This window comes from Rhinolophus ferrumequinum, chromosome 27 (genome assembly GCF_004115265.2).
Source record: "Rhinolophus ferrumequinum isolate MPI-CBG mRhiFer1 chromosome 27, mRhiFer1_v1.p, whole genome shotgun sequence".
Lineage (NCBI taxonomy): Eukaryota > Metazoa > Chordata > Mammalia > Chiroptera > Rhinolophidae > Rhinolophus > Rhinolophus ferrumequinum.
In genome coordinates, this window is record NC_046310.1 from 14,455,323 (window position 1) to 14,471,818 (window position 16,496).

General features: G+C 55.3%; 1 protein-coding gene across 2 annotated transcripts in view; it reads right to left on the bottom strand.

Moving 5' to 3' along the window:
- Window positions 1–5,682: 5,682 nt before the first annotated feature.
- Window positions 5,683–16,496, bottom strand: part of ITPKB (inositol-trisphosphate 3-kinase B) — a 92,743-nt gene continuing 81,929 nt past the window's right edge. For both annotated transcript variants that reach the window (XM_033099700.1, XM_033099701.1), the window contains exons 5-8: window positions 13,180–13,384; window positions 11,048–11,149; window positions 9,380–9,451; window positions 5,683–8,785 (exon numbers count right to left, since the gene is read on the bottom strand). In XM_033099700.1, coding sequence (XP_032955591.1) covers window positions 8,564–8,785; window positions 9,380–9,451; window positions 11,048–11,149; window positions 13,180–13,384 — 601 coding nt within the window. In that variant the 3' untranslated portion in view covers window positions 5,683–8,563. The remainder of the gene's footprint in view (window positions 8,786–9,379; window positions 9,452–11,047; window positions 11,150–13,179; window positions 13,385–16,496) is intronic.

The following is a 16,496-nucleotide window of genomic DNA, read 5'->3' on the forward strand; positions in this document are numbered from 1 at the left end:
ATACACAGACTGTCCAGAAGGGGGCAGCCTCCCCTGACCGTGTCCTGCTATTTCAGCAGCCTAGGTAGGCCCTGGTCTTACTTCACTCCAGCACGTGTTTTCAGAAAGCATGATTAAAATTGGGCCTTTTTTTCCCCATTGAAATAAAACAGGGCTGCTGGCGACAGCAAATTGTCTCAGTCTGATCCTGTTTGTCCATGATTTGCAGAAACTATTTTTAAAATAACCCAAATACTTTTTGCCACATTGAAAACCACAGATTAGCCTTGTACTCCTACCCTCCCAGACTCCACACCCCAGAACAGCTTTACTCATTCACAAGTTTGGGAGGTACAGGCCTGAAGGTGGAGATGGAAACAGTATGTGGTGTTAGTTAGCAAGAGGCGGCACTGTTACGGACTGAATGTTTGTGTCCCCCCCCAAATCCATATATTGAATCCCCAACCCCCAATGTGACTGTACATGGAGATGGGACCTGACAGGGGTTAAGTAAGGTCATCCTGGGGAAGGGGTCCTAAGACTGGTGCCCTGAGAAGAAGGGGGAGAGAGCTCAACCTCGTTCTCTCTCTCTGCCTTGTAAGGACACAGTGAGAAGGCGGCCGGCTGCAAGCCAGAAGAGGGTCTCACCAGAAGCCAAACCCTTGATCTTGGACGTCCAGCCTCCAGAACTGTGAGAAAATAAACTTCTGTTGTTTAAGCCGTCCAGGCTGTGGTATTTTGTGACAGCAGCCCGAGCTAGCTGAGACAGGCACCTACTCAGGGAAGTGCATCATTCTCTTATATTATTATTGTTGTTGGTATTGTATCAAGCTAGTTATTACTATTATTTTTTTAGAAAACAAAACAAAAAAACCCTGCAAGCCCTCCCATCTTGTTAAAGTGTGAAATTCCTCTTCTCACTCTGCATTTGCCATTCCCTTCCTCACTTCTCTGCTGAATTTGTCATCTCGGGCCTGTGCACAGTGCACTAAATGCCAGGAACAGGCCACAGCTGTCACGGCAAAGAGAGAGAAATGACACACACGTGTCAAATCTTGATGTTTGTGAGAACTTAGATGAGTTTTCGGTTTTTCTGTGGAAGGGCATGTGAGCCAGACCCTGAGTTGGCAAATGAACTCGGTTCTGTACTCTTGTTGAGGGGTGTTGTGGGGAGCAATAGTGACTCTCCATGTCTGTGTGTCGCAATGCTTTGAAGGAACAGAGGGCTGCGTGGGCTACGCTTCCCTGCAGGGTCACACAGAGCCTAGAACAAACAGTGCCAGAGTGTCAGACAGCTCCTGATCCAGCGTCCCCACCCCGACTCCCGCAGGCTGGCTGTTGGTCTTGGGGGCTGGAGCCAAGGCCTGGGTTCGGCAGCTCAGCCCCCACCCCCAGGAGAGAGCTATGCTTGCCGTCAACATTCCCAGGGCCTGGTCAGGTTGATAGTCACCTAAACCAGGACTCATGGCTTGACAACAGGGTGTCCCAGCAAGCCTGTGACACAGCCGAGTGCCAGGACGAGCCCTGCTGTTCAGGACACTCAGTCATTCAGAATCTGGAAAGATCTTGAGCTTTGCTTCAAAGCCTGGGTCTGTAAGTTACTTACCCTCTTTGTGCCTCTACTTTCTTATGTTCCAAATGGGGTTAACAAAACTTATCTCATGGAGCTTTCATAAGAATTAAATTACGAGCCTTAAATCATCCAGTGTGGTGCCTGGCAGGTAGTAATTCTTCATCACTGGTCACCGTTATTCTAAGGCAGGGGTTGGCGGATTTTTCTATAAAAGGCAAGACAGTAAATATTTTAGCCTTTGCAGCCCGAAGTCTCTGGCAACTACTCAACTCTGCTGTTTTAGTAGACAGCAGCCATAGACAGTTCATAAAGGAATGGGCGTGCTTCTTTCCAATAAAACTTTATTTACAAACAGATGGGCCCTAGTTCTAAGGTGATGCCTGTTCAGAGGCTAGATAGTTATAGGAGGGGAAAGAGAGGGGCCAGAGCCAGGCCGGTCTCCGATGCACGGAAATGTCCGTGCAGTGAGGGGAAGGGGGCCGTGTCTATATGTATTATTGGAAAGGACTATTACAGGTCAAGGGTTCTTAAGATGGGGCCCATATACCACCCGGGGAATTTTCAAGGGGCTTTGGGGACCGTCTAGGAGTCCCTGAATTTGGATATAACATTGTGTAATGCATACAGGCATTTCTCTGGGAAGAGGGTGCAGAGCTCCCTCTAATTATCTAAGGCATCTGTGATCCCCAAAAGGTGAAGAACCGCAGTGTTAAGCCAGGTGATTTCCCAGACTTCAGTGAAGATCCCCTCCGCTTTGACCCTGGGGCCCTACCAGACGTAGGGAGGAGAGGTCCCAGGGCTGACCGGGCTACAGCTACCTAGAGGCAGGCGTGGGTCTCCCAGTCCGTCCCTGAGGCCTTCTTCTTACTGTTGGTTCTCAAACTGCTTCAAGGAGGTTTTTCTTCTGTCACTTGGTCTGAAGACAGCCTCCTTGTCACCCAGGCAGCTGGGTACTCCCCAGCAAACCCCCTGCACGCCCTCAGGGGGTCTGTTATTTTCAACTCCCCTCCCCTTTGAAGTTGGATTGCCCACTAGTCTGAAGGTAATAGGGGTTCCAGTGCAGGTGGAAGGAAGGTGGCCGTAGCAGTTACCACAGTCTTCATGGTAACTGGAATGACGTGGAAGGTGAGACGAGGGGCAGGCCTTCAGTCAGTGGTCTCGAGTCTGTGAGCTGACTTACTTCTAGAAAGGTCTGCAGTTCCCCATTGCGGCAGCCAACATCAGTCTTCTGGGGTCTGTGGTGACAATGCTACCTGAGACCTGAGATGTCCGCATGGCCCTGTGGTTAGAGACGAGCTTCTCAGAGTCCATGAGGTAATAGAGTGTGGGCCCAGATGCATCTCGGAGTGAGCCCAGAAGCTCCTCAGCCATCCCATCGGGACCTCCCAGCTCCCAGTGTAAGCGGGGTCGGCTGTCAGTGCAGCTGACAGAGTGCTCAAACTCGCCCCTTGACCTAAGGAGCAAAGATGGTCCCAAGGGCTATAAGCACGTGAGCGACTGTTCAGGCTGTTTTCTAGATTCCCAGCCAGTCCAGGCCCTATGAGATCTGTTGAGGGAGAGAGGCGGCACCCCTCCCAGCCAGTGGGACCAAGGTCAAGCCCTTCTGAAGCCACGGGGCCGAGTTGGGGTGACACAAAATCCCACTCATGCTCTCCACACAGGATGCGGTGGAGATGTGGACAGGGGCTCCCGGGAGCTTCATTTGGTTCACATGCTGATTCTTTCTCCAAAGGGCACGCAGGGTTCAGGGGGCAGCCTCGGCCGTTGACAAGGACGCAGCAAGGCCCAGGACGCCATTCATTGAGCCAGAGGACAACTCTGGCCCACCCAGGGGCCACGTGCCCTGGTGGTGCTCAGCCTCCTCTAAGCCCTTCCTCCACAGCCAGGGGACTAGTCCTTTCCCCATGGCCAGCAGCTCTAGGGGACGTGTGGGGTCCACGCTCAGTTAGCAGGATGAGGGGGCGCAGAAGCTGAGAGGGACTGGATGCTCCTGGTGCCCCTCATTATAGAGGAGCTCCTGTCTCGTGTGTGGCTAAAGTGTGGGGTGGGGAGGGGGAGCAGGCAGAGGTGCTGCGGGGTGAAGGGTGGAGTATTGTCTCAGTCAGTCTGGGGAGTGGGCATAGGAAGCTGGTCAGGGAAGCCTGGGTGGACACAGGGGCAGTGTTTAATGACCACAGGGTGGCACATGGTTGGGGCTGATCGCAAAGCTCTGTAGGTGATCACAGAGGGAAAGGATTGTGAGGTGAAGACCGACGGACACTCATCCAGTTCAGAAAGTGTGTGTCGAGTGTCTCTGCTGGTCCATCACTGGTACTGGCGAGGTCTAGAGAACGACCACAGCGGGCTCAGGATGAGATCACTGGAGGAGAGGACGGAGAGGCCGGGAACCCACCCAACTAGGAGTTTGTCTTCTCCTGCCTAAGAAGGGGTGTCCATGCACCCCAGCTGGCCTGCGATAGCTCAGGCACCCTGGTCATTTATTAAGCACCTGTCATGTGCCTGGCACTGCTAGACACTGAAGAAATGGCAGTTACAGGATCAAATCCCTGCCCTCAGCAATGTGGCAATAGAGGAAACGGACCCCGAGACCGGTAGATGGCTGTGAACACAGGTTTGTGACAGGTAATACGGGCATTGGAGGAGAGAGTGGCTGAGGTAGCCTTGCTTTAGCTGGGCGTTCAGAGGCCTTTCCAAGGAGAAACATCTGAGCCAAGACCTAAGTCTGTTCAGGTTCTCCAGTGAGCAGAGCCTGAGGGGAGGCTTATTTCCTACTGTTTTCTTTAGAGTGCAACCCAGCCATTGGAAGTAAGGGACAAGGTCAGGTTGCATCGATACAAGGATAGTGATCATGGTGGTCCTACTAAGTGCACCTGGCTGCTGGAGCTCATGGGGCCGCCCACTGGAAAGCCGGTCAGGCTGCACCCATCAGTGGGGTGGGAGGTGAAGAAGAAAAGACCTATCAACCAGTTCTTTCCTCCCATTGGTGCAAGGTTTGTACCATGGGGAGTTAAGTCCCCCAGACTTTAAGGTTACACAGGCACCGGCCTGGGCAGATCCCAGGGTGAACCTGAGCGGATGCAGGTGGGACCCTACAGAGCTAAGATACCGACGGGAGAATCTGAAGTTACCGTAGTTACCACGTGATGACCTGAGGAACGCACCCCAGGCAGAAGAGACAGAAGGTGCAAAAGTCCTGTAGCTTCTCTGTACTTTTGTCCTGTAATTTTTCAAAGTAAGGGAAGGACACACCCCCAAATACAGAATTCTGCAAATGAAACCTCCAAACATGCAGGCAGAGCTGGGAGGGTCCTGAAGGGAAGTACAGAATAGACAGTGGTGAATTTCTGATGTGCTACAGGGGTTCCTGCTCCCCCTTATTCCTTGCCAGCCCAGCCCCCCACCATATGTTAGGGTGCCAAACGCTGTGCCAAGCCCGGTGCTTAGCACATGGGATCTCTGCAAAGATAACACAAGCTCTCCGCCTTCCATTCTCCAGGGAGGGAGGGAGACAGAATTGTTTTTGAAACCAGACAAATTCTGGATCTGAATCCCTGCTCCTCACTTATTACCCAAGTCAAGGTGTTTGGTCTTTCCTAAGCCTCAGTTTTCCCATCTGTAAAATGGAGACAACACAGCTTTGTTCATGGAGTTGATATGGGGATAAAAGGGGACTACAGACGTGAGCCGCCCATCCAAAGACTGCAGAGGTCCCCCCAGCTGGGGATGGAGCACTTCTTTGTGGCTGTCTGATGTCCCTGAGCTACTACGTAAATAAAGGTTTTGTGGAGAAGGTAGAAAAGACCACATAGGAGTTCACCACTATTTTGAACAAGCGCCAGGAAGCTTAAAAGTGATTTCCTTTTTTAAAATCTGAACTTATACATCCTCATGTCCCGCCCTCCACCCCCATCAACCATTTTTTTTTGAGGGGTAAGGATGGAGCAGATTTTTAACTTGTTTTGAAGAGTGATTCAATCCTTTGCAGATTAAAATGTTACCCAATCTGACTCCATGCCCAGGGCGTCACAGCCCCAACTCAATCCTCCAGCTTCCAAAGTGCCCTCCCACCCCTGAACCACTTCTCGAGGGCTTGGGGTCAGAAGGACCACACCGCAGACAGCACGTGGTCTCCAGGCCTTTATTCAGGAAGGTACAGAGTGTCTGCAGTCTGTCTGACAGGCACTGTATGGGGGTTTGTAACAGTTCAGTTTTCTCCAACGTGCCGTGGGGAGAGGGGTGCAGAGAGAAGGAGAACCCTCTGGGGAGTCTTCTCCTCCAGGGAAAAGGCATTGCAAGGGGTGAACACCCTGCTTCCCAAGAAGGCGCATGTGTTATGTACACACAGGGGCTGACCGGATGCAGAGAAACTCAAAGCTAAATACAGCTAAGGGAGGAAAGAGCCTGCCTGGGGTGGGGATGGAAGGGGGGTGGGGGGGGCACCAGGGCTGCGTCCAGGCTCTTCCCACCAAGCAGGACAGAAGTTCAGAAAGAAGGCAGAGCTTTAAAGGAGCAACAGAATCTAGCCTCTTAGTCTTAGTGTTTTGTGCAATTTAAAAAACCAACAAAATAAATATAACTTAAAAACTTCTTACATGACACTAAAGGCAAGTCTGGGACGGGAGCAGTTGAGAAACCTTCCTCGAAGGCTAAGCAGTGCTGAACAGCAAGAACGCTGTGGGGATGGGGACAGGATGGGGACAACGGAGGTCTTTCAGACAGCCTGGGCAGGAGTTCTGGAAAATTCCATTCCAGGATCCATCTATCCCACTGGGCCAAAGGGGGTGCGAGGACAAAGGAGAGAAGGGGTTGGGAGATAGACTAGGTGTGAAAGAGGAGAACTAACACAGTAAATACAAAAACCCAGAACCCCTAAGTAATAGAATAACCCTAAAAAGATGTCACTTTTTTCCACTTTCACATATATAATGTAACCCAAAGCAAAGTACTGCCAACAAGAGGCCCCATGGGCCTCCTTTAATAAACAAATCATTTACATATTAGCACACTGTTTGCAAACAGCAGGTGTTTGCTTAAAGTGCTTTGAAATTTTGTTCTCTTAAGTAGGTGCAGCTGGTCCCGGTAATCTTTGTTCATAGCATTCATTTGCTTTAGCAAACTTTTTTCACAGATAGGAGGAGGAGAACTTTTGGCCAGCCCATAGGTGTCAAAATTTGATGTCTGAATTAATGATATCCCTTCCCAGAGAGCTGCACACAGACCACCGGGGTCCCTTCTAACTCACAAGTGACAACAGCCCCCGTGCGCCTGCCTTCCAAGATCACGTGCTGTCACGAGGTCCCTTGTGCTCCACAGGGGCGGGCAGGCGGGGAGTGACCTTTAGCTGTCAGCCCACACTGGAGTTCACCACTGTTTTGAACAAGAGCCAGAAGCTGAAAAGTGATTTCCTTTTTTTAAATCTGAACTTACACATCCTTGAGGCCCACCCTCCGCCCCCAGCAACCGTCACTCAGCCAGCATGAAAGGGGAAACTTAGGTGTCACGTGGGCGAGCTGACAGTTCCCCCAGAGACCCTGGGGTGACGGGGGCGGCCCAGGAAGCCCTCCCTCGGATTGGTCCCTCCAGGCACACACACCTGGGAGCACACTATCTCCATTATGACCTATGAAGTAGCTCCCTCTGGAGCAACGGGCCCCAGTGCCTGTTGGGCTTGTCCCCAACTCTCCTCCAACAGCAAAGGGGGACACCTGGGGGCACAAATGGCGATCGCCAGAATTACATGTCTTTAAAAGGCATGTAAATTTTACATTCTTCGCAATAATATAGAATTACCTGCTTTACAATTAGAATAAGGCTTACACTTGGTTCCCCACGAATCTCAAAGCCACCTAGAAATTCCAGGAAGAGATACCTGTAACACCCCCTGGCACCCACTACACGCCCTGAAAGCTGCCCACACATTTGGGAAATGTGGGTCTAAGCGCTTCAGGCCATTAAGACTTATTTCAGGGGGTGGGGGTGGGGAGAAACAAAAAAGCCAGTAAGCCAGCTTCCTGTTTCCTCCCTGCCTGGCCCTGGCCTGAAGCCCTGCCTGAAACGGCAGGGACTGGACCTCATGAGAGAACCTCCGGTTTGCAGGCAGGCCCAAAGTGGCACCAGGGAGGTGAGAGAGGTTAGGACTTTCCTCTGCACATTCTGTCTTTCTTCCCCTGGCAGCTGCCTGCGCCCTGGCCCACTCCCACTCAGCCCCCTGGCCTTGCCACATCAAGGTGGGGAGTGGGAGGCACAAGTGGTTTTGGGGGTGGGGGATAGCCCTGGAAGCTCAGGTTTGTAGAGCGTCCCTCCAAATTCATGGGCAATCACCACAGGTAGAACCCAGCTCCTGCCTGCCCCCACTGGGAAGGCCAACATCAGAGAGCACAGCCAAGACAGCTCAGGCCTTTTCCTGGCTCCTGGGTCTGGACCAAAGCTGGATGGTTTCAACCAGACGGTGAAGGGCCTGGCTTTAGCAGCCTTACAAAGGCCACTCCAGGTCTCTGGGAGCCCCTGGGCTGCTAAGCAGAGAGTGCTTTACTCATGGCCCACACGCGGCTCCTAGTGATTTTGTGTCCGAACCACAAGAAAGCCTGGCATCAGGCACCTGCTGAACAGGGGCTCTTAACAGCCCCTGCCAGGCTGGGAGGATGGGACAGAAATGGGCTGTTAGGCAGCGGTGATAATGGCGCCTGCCACCAGGGGGCAGCAGGTGCCCACAGGTAGCCTGCCTAGGGGGCCAGAGCCTCATCCAGATCTAAACCCAACTGACCTACCCTGCAGGCCTTACTCTTCTAGTAGGAGATGCTATTTATGGAGAGAAGTGGAAACCCCAGCTCCAAGCCCCTCAGGAAAGTTACTAGAAAAATCTTGTCTTCTACAAAGTGTCTTGTAGTGCAATTTGGGAGGGTCAGTTCTGGGGCTTGAACCCAGGTAGAAGTGAAAGAAAAATTAAGAAGAAAGGAAGCAAAGGGGAAGAAAAGAGACCAGGAGTGGCGGTGAGGTGGGCACGGGGTGTCCTCAGGCAAGAGGGGTGCCCGGACCCGGACACATTTCCGTCAGGATGTCAATGAGGTTGTTCAGGCCCGAGAGGTAGCCGTCCTCCCGGTTCCCTTCCTCCCAGGGGACATCGTGCTGCAGGGTCTGGCCCTCGGGCAGCGGTGTGGTTTTCCCAAAGTCGATCATCCACACCTTGGCCTGTTCCTTCTTGTCATGGATGAAGAGGAGCGAGCTGCCGATGACCTGTAGAGGGGCAGGGAGATGAAGGGGGCAGGAAGGGACCACGGAGCCCCCGCCCCGCCCTCCGCACTGCAGCCTGGCACTTGAGGGGACTTGGAAAAGCCTGAGGTCTGAATGCAACGAGGAGCGGTCACTCAGGATAGGCCCAGGGCCTGCAACTCTGCCCCCCATCCTCACCTGGGCAGCAGAGCCCATAGGACAGTGACCATGCTGGGGGTGAGGGGTGGGGGGGAAGCATCGGACATCCAATTCCAGAATAGCAACCACCCTTCTGTGTGGGCGGTGTGGCAAGGAGGAAGTCCCACATGGCAGGTTCGCCCCCTCATCCAGCCTGCACACTTTCCACTATTTTCAGACCACAGCTACACCTTGGGGCCTTCCCCTTCCCCTCCTAGACCCTGACTCCCCAACACCCTGAGCAACTGCCTGTGTGAAAGGGAGGAAGCCAAAGAGATGCCACACGCTGTACGAGGCACTGAGGCCCATGTCAACCCCCATGCCAGCAGCACAACCTCTGCAAATCCTGGGCCGACAGGCCCAGCAGGGTCTCTGAGGCTGGGTCCTGCATCAATGCGCCGGCAACAGCCTAAGGCCTACCTCGTGGCTCTTGAAGAAGGGAGAAACTTCTAGGGTGGCCCGAATGTCCTTTAGCCGGTCCCGGTAGGCGATCTGGGAACAGAAAGATGACCAGAGTTTTATACACTCTTGAGGGTAGGTGTGGGGGGTGGATCTGAAGCTCCATTCGGCCCATTAGTGTCAGAGTAGGAGGGACCTTGATCATTTATTCCAACCTCCTCATCTAGAAATGAAGCAACTGAGGCCCCGAGAAGCAGGGTGGCCGGCTCCTGGTCCCATGCTTCCTCCAACCTGCACTGCTTTGCGAGCAGGCGGGGCCAGGACGCACAGCTTCCGAGCAGCCTCCAGGAGCTCCATGCACGAAGGTTAAGTTTATTCTGGAATGCCAGCAGTGTAGAGGCAGGCAGCATCCCAAGAGCCCGGTTGCCATGGTGTCTTCCTGAATACAAACTTCAGTGCCCTGACTTTTGAAAGGACAGAGCCAGTGGGAGACCACAAATCTCTCTGCCAGGGGCGTCTCCACAGAGCCCTCCAAACCAGGGTTGACTGTTTGGCCCTAGGGGTGCCCGCCTCCCATGGGGACCGCTGGGGAAGCCTGTTGCACACAGGCACACACGGTCCCTCAGTGCCCATCTGTAGCAGAGCCAGCCTGGAGCCGAGGACCAGGAATAAACAGCTCTCATCGAGGCACAGGAAGCATGCGTTCTGTGGCAGGCTTTGCTAAGGAGCTTGACCCAGCGCCCAGAGCCCAGCCTATGGAAGAGTCGGCATGTGTGTTCTATGACCGAAGCCTCGGTGCTCGCCAGGGGCCAAGGGAAGTCTCCCGGCCAGACAAAGAAGGGAGGGTTCTCAGTTCCAGCTGGCGTTGAGTCTTCTGGGAGAAAAGGTGTCTGGTCCACCCCTCCCTGCCCGGCAGCCCTGGGAGCCTGTTCAGGAGAAGGTGCCTCTCTCAGTGCCACGTCCCTGCTGTGCCTGGGTCTCTGACTGTCACAGGGTGCCCGGCCCCTGGGGTGCGGAGGCTCGACACACCCTACCTACGTTGGGAGGATCAGAGCAGAGTCCAGCCTGCCTGCTGCTGCAGTAGGAGGCCACTTCGCCCTGAACTTCTGCCATGTATACCACAGAGACAGCCGGACAGTTCTTGCTGGGGAGGACAAGTGACGCCCCCCAGGTATACTTCCCTCACCCAGCCGCACAGCTGGGTAGAGACCCAGACAAGTCTGGGAGGACCGCAGAGCTTGGGACCGGTAGCTGCCGGCCCACCTGCGTGAATTCGTTTCACCCAGCTGTGTGTCCTTGACCTCTTAGCTTCCAAGGCTGGAGTTTCCTTCCCCAGAGCGCTGTTATGAGGACTGGATAAGCACTCAGCATAACAGTTGGCAGGTAGTGGGTACCAAAGAAACACCGCGCTGGAAAGGATTCTCTTATGAGGATGGAGAACACTTTCGAAGCTGTGGGGCTGACAGCTAAGGCAAAGAGTGAGCGAGTGCTCACCGAGTTTCCCTGTTTACCCACCGAATGGGGCTCACAACCACATCACCTTCCAAGAAGAAGTTTGGGTCCAGGGTTTTCTGTGTGGGCACCGTGGCTGCCACTGCTGTGGCCTGGGTCAGGCTGGGTCTGGGCAAGACTTTCCAGAGCGGGCAGTTACCCTGCCCGACAGGCTCCTTCAGGGGCGCCCTCACTCACCAAGATGTTACGGTTTCCTTTAGTGAATTCTCTGAAGGCTTCGGTGACCTGCTCCCGTGTTTTGGTCTTCTTGAAGTCCCGGTTTACTGAGCCGTCTTCTTTCTGAGAAGGAGAAGCCAGGAGAGGGTCAGCTGAGGGTCCATGGGCAGGCACTCTACTCACCCACCCAGCATCTGAGAAAGCCACTCTGAGCCCAGGACTGACCCCTGGGCAGCGAGGTGCCCAAGTGAGGAACAAGGAGGCTGGTGCCTGCACGACCAGCTGCATGGTGGTTAATCGAGGAGAACCTGTCCGGGGCCCTGGGTGGGTGCACCAGTGTGTTCAGGTGGAGTGAAGAGCAGCAGGAAAGGCCTGGAAGTGTGAGAGGCGTGTGGACGGAGAACGGAGGCTGTGGAAGCAGACCCTGCTCAGTATGAGCAGCAGGGGCTCCAAGAGATGGACAGGCCTCAGCTTCCACTAGGGGCCTGGCCCCAGAACCTGCGTGCTGGATGGTCCCTGCCAGAGGCACCCTCCCTCACCCGACAGGAGAGATGCTCCCTACCCCAAGTTCAGCTCAACTCCCTTTGTAATTTAAGATCTTTTATCATAGGTTTCCTGAAAGCCACGAAATAATACTGCCCGCCCATCTCGGCTCCCTGGTCCACCCAGCGTGAGACATCACTCCATTCTCTTAACCCGCCCCTATGTCTGTTCCAGGGCAGCATGTGGAGCTTACCTCCTCTAGGAGGAAAGCAGTTCTTTAGGGACAAAGGGTGAGAAAGGATGGCTTCTCTAGGAGCCCCCACACGTGGGCCTGTGCGTGAGGTTAGAGATTAGGGAAAGCAATGTGGCTGCCTCTGAAAGAACAGGTTGGGGACCCTGGGCTGCGGGTGGACACAGGGTGGACGTGCATCTTGGCCGAGCCTTTCCTGTGGGGCCTCCCTCTGTGGGGTGTTTCCTAAACCAAGGGACTCAAGAGGTGGGTGGATTGCTAGCGAAGACACTGGCTTCTCTCAGAGCTGGTGGCCCTCAGCCCAAGAAGAGGGACCGTTGGCTGTTCCTGCACTTGGACAATGGACAAAGAGCAGAACGTCCAGCCTGAGAGGGAGAGGTGAAGGGAAACGTGGATTGTTTCAAACAGATAAAAGGAAATGCGCTTGAAGGTGAGAAAGACGAGCATGTAATTTGCATCCAGCCTGAGGGCTGGATGTGAAAAAAAAAAAGAAAAACTGGTTTCAGAAGACAGGAAGGAGGCAAATCGCTTTCTGGGCCCCCGAGCTCACAGAGCAGCTGTCCCGGGGGAAGGTGAACACTTTCCCCCCACTTGCCACCGTGGGAAGCAAGCCAGCACCAATTGCAGGTCCTCATACCTAAATGCCAACTGCTGAGAGGCTGCGGAGCCTGAGGGAGGGCTCCCAGCCGCCCAGCCCTGACTCTCGGTCTGGACAATGTGGACCGAGAATAGACAACGGGCAGAATGATGAGGAACCACCATCTGCTGTGGAGGGACGGTGCCCAAGACCCGAGGGGTGAATGCACGTCTGAGCTGGCTCTTCAAATCCAAAAGCAAGGACATAGGGACAGGAGAGCATTCTTAGACCCCTCCCCGGAGACTGAAGAAGAAAGGAGAGTGAGGTGCTGTGAAGTTGAGGGGTGGCGTCAGGGCAGCCTCACCAGGGGTATGTGGTGACACAGAGGAGCAGTGCTTGGTCCTGCCTGCCTGGGAGTCAAAGGCAGCCAGAGGGTTCTCTCCCTTGACTGTATCTCACCGCCAGTCCCCAGTTTTGGGAACATGGGCAGAATGAGCCATCTCTCCCTACTGGCTGCTCCTGGATGGATTCTCAGTGCCCGGCGTGTTCTGGGCTAAGGGTAGAGTCCTTGGCAGAGAGCTGACTGCTGGCAGAACTAGAAGCCACACCTGCTGTGTTGCCCTAGCTCCCTACACAGCCATCCCACCTGTCCCCAGACTGAAGATTTCTCCAAATGTCTGTCCTGGGAGCTGTCTGCTCACACACCCTGGGCCTGAGAGGGGAGGAAGCTTCCAGTGGCCAGGACCCTTGGGGTGGATGCTGGCAGAGCCTGAGCCCCCATCCCTTCTGCACCTGGGAGCTGGGTGGTCCAGGCAGCCTCAGGAAGCACCTGGCTGGCCTTACCTTGATGCCCTCGATCCTGAACCCGAGGGTGGCCGTGGAGCTGATGGTCTCCCTCCACTGCATGTACCGCGGCTTGGTCACAGCCCGCTGCGCTTTCTCCTCCTCAGTCGGGGCCTCAGGGTCCACCTCAATCATCTTCTGGTACATGTCCTTCCGGAGGCTGGGCTTCTTCCGGGCCTTGGTGAGCTCCTCCTCCAGGTAGGTCCTGTGTGGGAGGGGAGGTCACATGAGGGCTGCGGCCCGCCTACCGGTGCCTGGTGAGGGGCTGCAGTCAGCTTCATCAAGGCAGGCTCCAGCAGGATGGGCGCACATCTGCTGGGCGGGGGGACTGGTTCCTGACTGCGGAGGACAGGAGTGGCCTTGCTGCATGGGGGCAGCTTCATTCCGAGACCACCGGGAAGGCCTGGCACAGCCTACGGAGCTCTTCCTGCTAGGGGAACCTCACAGGGGCCAGCAGAGGAGGCAAGGAGGCGGCAGGATAGCTTGGTGGGCTAGCTGGGCTTCTCCTGCTGCCCCTCCCCTCATCCTGCTGGGGTGGAGGGCTTCTGAAGCCAGCACCTGTGTGGGACGCAGAGCTTATTCCGTCCCCCCACCCCACCCATCTCCCCAGTTCTCAGGCAGCCTGAAGGGCTGAGCAGGCATTTCAAGGTCTCTGGCTCTCTCCAAAGATGAGAAATCTCGAGTACAAAGGTTGGGCCAGAAGGTGGCCTCTGAAGGAGCCACAGTGCTGGAGGAGAAGCCCAGGAAGGGAGGAAAAGCCTGGGGCTCTTTGGCCTTTGTTCTATCGCAGAGACGTCCCCGGTTAATCTTGCTCCATGGACACCAGGCCTCAGCCCAGCCACTCCTCACACCTGAGCCCCCAGTCGGAAAAGAAAAACCGGAGAAAACACAGCCAACCAAATGGCTCACTGCCCTGGCCTTTGCACAAGCAGGCTGGGCCTGCCCACTGAACCAGCAGGGGTCCCCTGGACACTGGTGGGGTAATAATAGGAGCAGGGACAGTGCAGGACTCAAGCAGCCCTGGCTGCCTCCCTCATCCCCATCGAGTATGGGACTCCCCCCACACCTGCCCTCTTCCCTTCTGTCACTTTAAATTCCCATTCTCTCCCCACAGCAGGCTCAGCTGCTGCCGGTGACCCTTCACGAAGCAGAAATGTGCAGCCTCAATTGCAGTAGAGGGAAGTTTTGTCTCCCGGCCCTGCGTGGGTGGCAGCTGCCCACAGGCAGCCTGCTGAGACAACAGGCCAGGCCCGCACGCCCCCCTCCCCGTCTGTCCCCGGGGCCTTGCTCCCCTCCTTCCCCCCACACCTTCTCCAAGCTACTGGTTTGGGACCCAGAACTGACTGGATGCCAAATGTATGATGTCTTTAAAAGACATGTTTTCAGAAACCACTGTGTCAACTGATACAAGAAAGAAACAAATCCTTGGGTGTCAACTTGGGTCTGGTCGTTTAGGACCTTCTAGGAGGTGACGAATAAGGACGACCGTTGGCCTTGGTTATGCCCTTACACGTACACCCATGCCCACGCCCACACACCACTGTGAGTGCAAGCCAGGTCAGCTGGTAGGTGAGCTTCAAGGCAGGGGCTGTGAGGCAGGATGCGTCTGCACGAAGCCATGCATGTGGACCTGTGTGTGTGTGTGTGTGTGTGTGTGTGTGTGTGTGTGCACGCGTGCGCGGCTGGACGAGGGGCCGGCCATCCCAAACACCCCTGATGCACTGCAGCGTAGTGGGTGGCTGCACTTCTGCAAAGAGCTCTCAGTAGCTCCTTGAACAGGAAGCAGGCCTCATGTCAAATCCCTTTTCACATGGGGCTTTCTCCACACAGGGCCCCTGCAGCTAAATCTGATTAGAGTTGCTCACCCTCCAGGAGGGGAAAAGGGCTGGGCGGAGATGCCCACAAGTGACCAGCTGGACAGTGGGGCTGGGGGTCCACCGGGAGACGAACCATAGAGTCTCTCCAGGCAGCCCTGTCGCTTGTCCTCCCCACCCCCCACCCCAGAGGGAAAGTCAAACCTCCATCTCACGTGGTGGTGGAGTTAAAGAGGGATGGTGGAGGACCCAGTAGGTGACCCCAAAGCCACCCACTGCTTCAAACAGGGCAAAGGTGCTAGAGACAGCACTGGTCTCCACCTACCAGACCCTAGTCCGGATGTCAGGAAGACACTTCTGACTTTCACTGGCAGGTCATATAACACAAATTTACAGGGTCAAACCTAAGAAAACACCCCAGAGTAATGTGAGTGTGTGATGATATGGGACACGGGTCCTGAGACACCCCCGTTTAGGACACCACAGGCACGGGTCCTGAGACACCCCCGTTTAGGACACCACAGGCACCTATATCACCTTTTCCTTAGGCGCCACTGTGCCTGAGGCTGCATTTGCCTATCAGCCCTTGTCACACTGCTCTGGGACAAGTCTCAAGCCCTGACGCTTGGGACTTGGTGTCTGTGGTGGCCCTAGGCTCCAGTCTCCTTCCTTGGCAAGGACAGGCCACACTCTGGGGCCCTGGAATACTGGTTTCAGGAGAGGCTGCGAGGTCAAGGAGTCTGGATGCAGAGCCTCCACGAGCCCCCTCGGTAAGTGTGGGGTTCAGCCCAGCCTCAGCATGCAGGCCGTGAGGAGCACCTTGCACAGTACTCGGAGCACAGACAAGCCCGTCCTTGGGATCCGTGAGGCAGGGAAGGTGGGGCTGCGGGGGACTGGTTCTGGGGAGACCTATCCCTTCCCCTCCACACAGGCTCCTCTCAGCCCACTCTCTCTGCCTCCAGCCCTGCGCAGAACGGGCTTCAACATGTCTCAGCTTCGCTGCTCACTCTGGTTCCCTCCTGAGAGCCCTCCAGTGCAGTGGGACAGAAGCTGCAAGGGGTGGGAAGACAGAGGGAGGGGGTGCGGGGGCATCCCTGGGCAGACGGGGGTTCCCGTCCCCAGCAATCTCCCAGGGAACACACAGGTACACTGTCTGGCCACGTGTTTTTCCCACAGGGTGTAGTTTTTTTTGGCCACGATCTGAATGAACACCACCCACAATATTTTATGTTTCCCCTTGAGCGGGTGTGTTCTGAGGCACCAAGAGGTGGGGAAGGGGAGCTTGTAGGGACAGAAATAAGGCTCTGGGGGAAGAGCAGTGGCTAAATGGTGGCTGAAGAAATGTTCTGTCCCCTCCCTGCTGGAGCTGGTGAGGGCCCTGGATGGATGGATGGCGGGAGGGAGGCCAGGGACAGTGCAAGAGCAATCGTGGGACCTGTACCTCCCCAACCCCCGCCCCTGCCCGGGAGGCAAGGCTAAGGGCAAGCAGGTCAGCCTGCAGGG